The 7,689-nt window shown below is 38.0% G+C and overlaps 1 protein-coding gene across 1 annotated transcript; it reads right to left on the bottom strand.

Annotated features, from left to right (window-relative positions):
• Positions 1-3,115: 3,115 nt before the first annotated feature.
• il21 (interleukin 21) lies at positions 3,116-6,518 on the bottom strand. Its single transcript, XM_068326347.1, has 7 exons — positions 6,230-6,518; positions 6,029-6,141; positions 5,902-5,943; positions 3,923-4,036; positions 3,789-3,821; positions 3,597-3,677; positions 3,116-3,504 (listed from the first exon to the last, which is right to left on the bottom strand). Exons 1-7 carry the CDS (start codon positions 6,267-6,269, stop codon positions 3,478-3,480), a joined length of 450 nt encoding a protein of 149 aa, XP_068182448.1. The 5' UTR covers positions 6,270-6,518; the 3' UTR covers positions 3,116-3,477.
• Positions 6,519-7,689: the final 1,171 nt, after the last annotated feature.

Here is a 7,689-nt window from a genome sequence, read left to right as displayed (position 1 = left end):
TTTATGTGTCAGTGTGGATCATTTTGTGGGTTTGGCAGAAGTCCACGATTCACTTACTATGACGTTTTACTCTGTGGTGACGTCAAAGTAATTTCCCCGATGGGAGTTAATAAAGGACGATGATTCTTCTTCATCTAAATAAGACACTGGTCAAAAAAAAATTCCTCACTGTCCCACATGTCAAATGTCACTGCTCTCGCTGCTGTTCTTGAGTCACAAAGACACAGAAGGGGATGGAAAAGTCTTGGGTTTTCAGAACAGAACACTGATATCATTGGGGAGGGTGGAGATTTGTTGACCACAGGCCAAAACTTTGTGTTGAAGTGAGTGGTGGGTCATGGTTTGCAGAGGTACAGTGTTTGAGTGAACTTTAATTGTCTTTACTATGACATAAATTAGTCACAGCACATTTTGACTCTCTCCTATCTACCAGTCTGTCTCTTTGTCTCACTTTCCTTTGCCCTGTCCCATCCCTGTTCTCATCTAAACTGTATTTCCTTTCTACCCAACTGGTCAAAGAAGATGGCATCTGTCAGGAGTCTGGGTCTTGCCCAGAGTTTCTTCCTCATGTCACCAAGCATGCTCTGGAGGGTTCTGTTGTGTTTCTCTTTCTGTAAAAGCCCTTCGAAATGTCTTTTGATGTCATTAAGCACTCTACAAAAGCTGATTGATTGATTTGAAGATGATAAATATTAGCATTTTAGTATACGTTTTCAATCCAAGGGAGTGTCAAGAAACTCAATGTGTTGTGAAATCAAGTCCTCCTCTCGCTGATGTTGCTCTTAGTTTTTTTTAAAGCTATCAAATAAGGTGGTTTTGACAGACCGTGAATAATTTCCTCTTGTTAAATTACAGCACCTGAAATTATCATTGCATCAGCTGTTTGTGTGTGGTACATAAAGGAATATGTTTTGATTGGACCCTGAAAGCGATATCCCAACAGCCGGTTTTTAAAAAGGATTCAGGAAGTGAGGCAACTGCTATAAATCTTTATTTAATCCATGTCAGTATTGTTTTTCTTTTTAACTTTTCTTGTCTTTCATTACGCACTGGAGCGGATGTTGGATTGCATGTTGTCACTTGTACTAAATTTGTAATTTCGTTGAGTCATTGAATCGAGGTCACTAAGACTTTCAAAAAGGAAGAGACAATTTCTTGAGATGTTGTGGATGTAGATTTGCAGGACAATGGGGCTCCTTGATTATGACTTTTTTTGCTTTGTGGTAGTTTATCGAGTAAGTCAACACAGGTGGTACGAGATTTAATTCCCCACAAATGTGAAGTATGTGTGTTTGTTTTTTGAACTGAAATCCCCTTACATCTGTAGAGTACACCACAGTGGTATTTGATAGCACACCTGCTAAAAAGAAATGTACACCAGTCATTGTGAGAGTAGTAAGTAGAATTTTTATAGTAATTTTTCTCTTAGGTAACACAAGGCTGAAGTTGAAGTTTCAATAAAATTTAACTTTATAGTACAACCGATCAAACTCAAACTTTTTTGAAAACATCTTCAGCAATGGAACTTTCAAAACTGATTTTTGCAACGTTTTTAAAAAGGGACACAGTGTAGTTTACTGGTTGCTTTAGCATTACCAGCCTCCTTCGCTGTTTTTTGGTTTCATAATGTATTTTTAATGGGGCACAGTCGTGGACTGCACATCAAATGCGAATGTTTGAACTTTGCACCCAAGCCCCCAAAAGCCTACCCCCACAGCGGAGCGAGTAAGTAGAGATGAACAGTCAGGCATATATCATCTGCATATAATGCAGTATTGAAAGTGCTGTGTATGATTTTGTTCCCTGATATATTGTCATGTGCCCTGATAATTTCTGCTAAGGATTCAACAGCTAAATCCAAGATCAAAGGTGAGACTGGGCCCTCCTGTGGTGAACAGACTCATGAATTTAGTTTGTTCCACATTGGTTAAGCCTGGTAGGTTTTCTTAGTAGCTCAGAGAGATTCTACCTGTCCAGGTAAAGAAGACCAACACGTCAATAGGAACATTGGAACCTTTGTGGATTTACTTTTCTTAATTGCCAGAGAAATTAATACAATTTAAAATAAGCAGCAATTGTTTTATTCACGCATTTTCTTATTTACAAATCCTATAACATGTTTTAAATGAAGAAAAAAGAACTTACACAGTTTCTCCCCCATCAGCTAGAAGTGTTCATATCGCCACCTACTGTTGATAATAGATGATGTCATCTCTACAGAGGACTCCGAACCACTTTTCTCTGCTCTGTGTGGTTAAACACAAGAGCTAGAAAGCGATTGTCACTAAAACCTGAATATAAGTTTGGAAGCAATGAATGTCAGCAGTGATTTTTTAAAAAAAACGTTTGGAAGGCACATCCTTCTGAATCTCCTGCAAAACCATGATGTATTATTCTATACCAAGCATCATACAATAGCCCAGACCTGGTTGTCGTCTAAATATGGAAATTAGTCAACCTTTAAACATTCAACTTACGAACATTCAAAGATATGAACTGCCATAGCTGACTATTGTCCTGCAGTTCTCCTTTCTACCACAACCCCTGTGGCGGCACCATATACAGTATATGCTTTGCTTAGTTCAATTAATCGGTTTGCTGTTGATAAAAAAATAACATTCAAGCCAGTAAAACTAGTTGCTGGTGAATAAAGACAATTGCTTTTTTATTTTTAAAGAAAACAGCTGCCATCGGCAGAACATTTTCTGAAAGGTTCTGGGAGAGGACAAAAATTCTTAGTTTCAAAATAACAATTTTATTCTCTGCCCATCTTTTGCTTTCTTCCACAAACGTAAACTATTGGAACTTCTCAAAGCACAAAAATGTTTTTATTAGCAGTTATAGACCTGTTCCATTTGTGTTTTATTAAAGGGAAATGGTGGACATTAACAGTTGTAACCACTGGTTGGAAAAAAAAAAGGTTGATGTGCATCCCCAGAGTTTTCAAATTACTCTTATTTCAAATGTTATTTGATATTTATTTGATGGCCAAGTAGGTGTTATTCGTAAGTGGTTATTTGCCGCATTTAACGGACACGGCCAACAGATTTATACATTTAATAAGATTGTAAAGTGTCTGATACCTTGTCTCAAATAAATTTAGAAACTTGCGCTTTGTAACCAGTTTATTGTCTTGAAATGGTAGAGATGCTTCAGTTAAAGAATTCACATGTCAAATCGTGCCATACACTTTGTTACATACTGTATAGATTCCTTCAGAATTCCAAAAAAATAAATAAACATTCACTTTTTAGTAAAAAGGGAAAAAAAGAAAAAAAAAAACAGGTCTGCAGAGTCCACTTGGGGGCAGCAAAGCAGCAGGAGAGGACCTCCTTCATAGCTTGTGTGGGCTCCACCCACCACTATCTAAATAAATATTAAATAAGTATTGTTAAATACTGAGAGGGCTATGACAACTTCCAACGTAGTGTCTTCTACACATTCAATGTTTGATCACAAGTAGATGTTGGCCTCTTCTCAGATCATGCTCAGTCTGTCTATGCCCTGAAGAAGAAAATATTGATCAGTGACCTTAATCAGATCATATATTTTATAAATTCATGACATGTAGTACCAGTTCAGTGTCATACTTGTACCTTTTGAATAAGCGACTGCAGCCTGTTAAAAAACTCTGTGGCATTTTCCTTCGGATGTGAGGCACAGTCCTGACAGGACGACTGAAGGGAAATAAGAGAGAAACTGACTTCATGATGAGCTTCTATTTAGTGTCAGTAAATAAGGAAGTAGCAGCAGAGAGTAGAGAAAGTATTACTACAAGCTTCACTTACATTAGCTTTATGAGAATCACAAAGACCGCTCTTCTGAAATGCATGAAATAAGCGTGTTAGCTTGAAATCTGACATTGTCCTTGAGATATCTGTGTTGACATTTGAAGGCGTCATTCTTATGCTCGTTTACTTACGGTCAGGTGATTCTTAAGGCTTCTCGAAAGCTGTCTGTGGTTTCTTTCTGTTGTGTTGAATTGCACGTGCAGATTAGCACGATAACATTCCAGCGCTGAGAGACAGCAGCAGTCCTGTTGCATAATGAAAGAACAATGATACTGAACAAAAAATTTTTTTTTTGCACAATTAAGGCTCTTGAAGACTTGAGTGATGCTTCTTCATATGCATGTACAGCAGAACCATTAAGTACAAGCTGCTTAGCATGAGCCAACATTTTGTTCACAATATTTTTAATTCATATTAGTTTCTTATGTTACTTGTTACTTAACAAAAAGATACATTTTTATTGGTCTTGTTTTCATCATTGTTGGTTTGAAGGTCTCTTTGTTGCTTAGCACAAACTAATTGATGTGTTTCCCTGAGACTTGGTGAGAGTTTTGGAAGTATGACAGGATAGGAAAGATTATTAAAATGTGTGTGGATTCTAGATAAAGGATCAAATTCAAGACATTTCTGCTTTGTTGAATATTGTGCAATCAGACTTTTTGGAGCAGTTCATCAAACTTCTGAGCAGAACTTGTGAGGTTTTTTTTCAGCATTTATATCAAAGTAAGCACATCCTCAGTGTATGTATGCACTCTGTTGAGCGTCCTTCTATTTGAGTGGTTAATTCTTCAAAACACTTACAGGAAAGCTTTTAAGTTTTATGGTATGTAGTTTCCAACACTTCAGGTTAGAAGTTGGATTTTTTTTTTGGACTGAATTTCTCTAAATTCTTGAGAAAGCGTTGGCTGTGTGATGCAGTTTTTCCATGTGAAACAGTCAGTTTCCTGATTAGCTTCATGCCTGATCTTAACTGCTTAAATACTCAGTTTAGAATATTCTTCAGAACTTACAGCTGTCCCGATTCATTCTTCCTGCTACAAATCTTGAAATTCTATATGATGGTGAGTTTGCTTTCTGTAGAAATCCCTTTCAAATTTTTCCTCAACGACATCGTAATTTTTATTCTAAATGTTTTTTGGGGTTTTTTTTGGCTAAAATAGTGACGTCTGTTCCACTCAGGATTCCGAAAGTTGATCAGGTTTCCAACAAGCGATTGACTCGGATGTTTCACAGCAGGCCGTGGAGCGTTTTGTGTTGCTGAGGTGTTGTGAGGAAGTGCAATGGTTTTGTCTGCTCTCTTGCTTAATTACTCATCACATTTCGCTTGAGAGTACAAACGGAAGCTGTGTGAAAATACACTGAGCCAAGCTCTTGAATTGACTCACTGATGAACACGAGCCTGACAAGAAAAAGGGCTGGTCCGAATTTCCAAGCAAAGACGGTTGATCATGAAAGAGCTTTATGTGAAGCGAAGTGACCGCAATCAGATCAGAATGACATTTATGTAATGATTTATTAATATTTTATTATTAAGCTTTGTTGTTACGGGTCTCAGAAAGTTCTAGTCTTCAGGATGCCTTTTCTTCTGAACATTGCTTAACTAAATGTTCTTACTATTAGACTAAACTTCACGATTGTGTATAAAAAGTGAAATATTGGATTATTTCATTACTTTCAGTTGATTTTGACCTGCATAAAAAATTTACGTCTTGGTCTTATTCATCTTCCTCTGTAGACTAAGAACATTTTTAGAGTTAAGCAAAGTAATTTTTTCTCATTTATTTCACTTAACCAATCTGAAATAATTGAATATCCACATGTTTTTTTGAGATTAAGAAATTGTCAAGAAATTCAACAAATTTTTAAAAAGAATTTTGTGCTTCAAGTTCTGCCTTTAGTGTGTAACCTTCACAGCTGATTGATCAAAAAGTGTCACCAACACATTTTGACTTCACACATCATTTGATGTACTCCTACAGTAGCCGACACATGACAAGTAGTAACTCCAGCAAGTGGGAGAATATAAAGAATGAGTAAGCATCCACAGGCGTTAAGCGTGACAAAGACCACATTGTCAACATGGGGTAAAATACAACTTAGTTGATCATACCTCAATGTCCATTGGTGGAGTGTTCAGCTGCTGCTCACTGTGCTGCAGGAAACAAACCAAAGACTTTAGAAATAAAACCCCTACCCTACACAGACAGGTGAGAAAAAGATAAGGTAAGGTCGCCTACCTGTAGAGTCACCTTCACAGCGTTGAGCTGTATGAGGACTTCTTGTAGCTTTTTCCTCTGCAGTGTTCTGTCGACCCATTTTGTCGACACGCGAGCCAAAGAGCAGCAGAAGACTGCAAAAACACAAAACGTGACAAGCTTCATATTTTCAATGTCGTCGGCAGGACTCCGTCGCCGAAGGAAGCTTTTTCAGAAATTTACCTGAGATGAAGATGTGTGTCTCTTTTACCTTTTTATACATATCCCTGAGGAGGCAGGAAAACCACTAGCAGAGAGTTGGAAAGCTGCAGAAACTGGTGTGAGTAATGAAATTTTCTTTTCCACTGGCAATCACCGCATCGTGATCCGAGAGTGGCGTCAAGCTGCGCGTGCATGTTGCCCATTCGATGTGAGTGTGTGAACGCAGGCTTGTTTCAGCGCACCCGACAGGAAGCGGCAGGAAGACGGCACTTCCCATTTTCACTTTGAATCAGCGGCGCCGCAGATATACCGTGTCATAGGTAATGCTCGTAGGTGTGGTATTGACAACCTGGTTGTATTCACTGCATCATGGGCGCCTACACAAATACTCAGCGTGCTGCAACAACAGGAAACCCATTTTAAGCATCGACGTTGAACCAAAAGGAGAAGTAAGGAGATAGTCTATGAAGGAGGAAGTCTCCTTCCATCCATACTTGGTCATATTACCTCATTGATCTTTAAAAGGGTCTTTCATCTCTCTGTTACTCATCAACTCTTTCTGCAAAGACCAGCGAAAGAGTCTTAAGTCTCAAACGGGCCCGTGTGGATTCCCTGGATCGCTCTGGGATGTCCAGGGTGATAGTAGTCTTTCTCTTTCCCACACTGATCTCAGAAGGTTGCTTTGAAGCTATGATGCAATGATTTACGTAAGTGGGTCTCTGATGTTAGGCTCTGCTGCCGGTGTGAATGAACAGAACTTTAATCACAAAGGAATCAAGATTTTGTCCCCTATGATGCGGATAACTTAGAATCTCTGAGTCTGACTTGTTGCTATAGATAAGGCAGAGGAAGGAACCGGAACTCTACCACGCTCGCCTTTCCCTGAGGTCTGATCAAAACCCACTATCACCGTTCCAGAACACAAAGTACAGACAAAGATCTTCAGTAAAGGATTTTTATTTTTTTATTTTTGCAAAAACACTTTAATCTCATTCAAACATTTTGCAGTTTTACATTAGATGAAAGCATTTAAGTGCCTCAGAAGATCTTTTCCAAACAAACTTCAATCACATTTAACATTTAGAACATTTAGAACATTTAGAACATTTTACAATTTTTCATTAGGTGAAATTTGAAAAACACTAAACACTCAAAAACATTAAACACCAAGAAACAAAGGGAAATACAATATAAAAATTAATGCATTATAACAGGAAGTTTGCAAAAGTGAGGTGGTCATCAACTAAAGTGCATAGGACATTTTTGTAACAAAGTAGGAGAATATAAAGAATGAGTAAGCATCCACAAATCTCAAATCGTATTTATTGAACTGAACAAGTGAGAAAAGGAACAGTGACGACATTTAATGCTGAAATATGTAAAATGACTATGTTTTAGTTAAAAGCTTCCCAGGTCTTTAGCCTCCAGAAGAGTCGTGTGTGCCGCATTCCCTACATTACTTCAAGGTTTTCATAAGATCC

This window comes from Antennarius striatus, chromosome 10 (assembly GCF_040054535.1).
Source record: "Antennarius striatus isolate MH-2024 chromosome 10, ASM4005453v1, whole genome shotgun sequence".
NCBI lineage: Eukaryota > Metazoa > Chordata > Actinopteri > Lophiiformes > Antennariidae > Antennarius > Antennarius striatus.
The sequence above is the reverse complement of the archived record's forward strand: the minus strand, read 5'-3'. Positions and strand labels throughout refer to the sequence as shown.

Coding starts and splice junctions, on each gene's coding strand:
- il21 (XM_068326347.1), bottom strand. CDS start 6,269: ATGTATAAAAAGGTAAAAGAGACACACATCTTCATCTCAG. Junction 3,822..3,922: donor GCCTTAAGAATCACCTGACC/GTAAGTAAACGA, acceptor CATGCATTTCAG/AAGAGCGGTCTTTGTGATTC. Junction 3,505..3,596: donor TGCAGTCGCTTATTCAAAAG/GTACAAGTATGA, acceptor TTTCTTCTTCAG/GGCATAGACAGACTGAGCAT.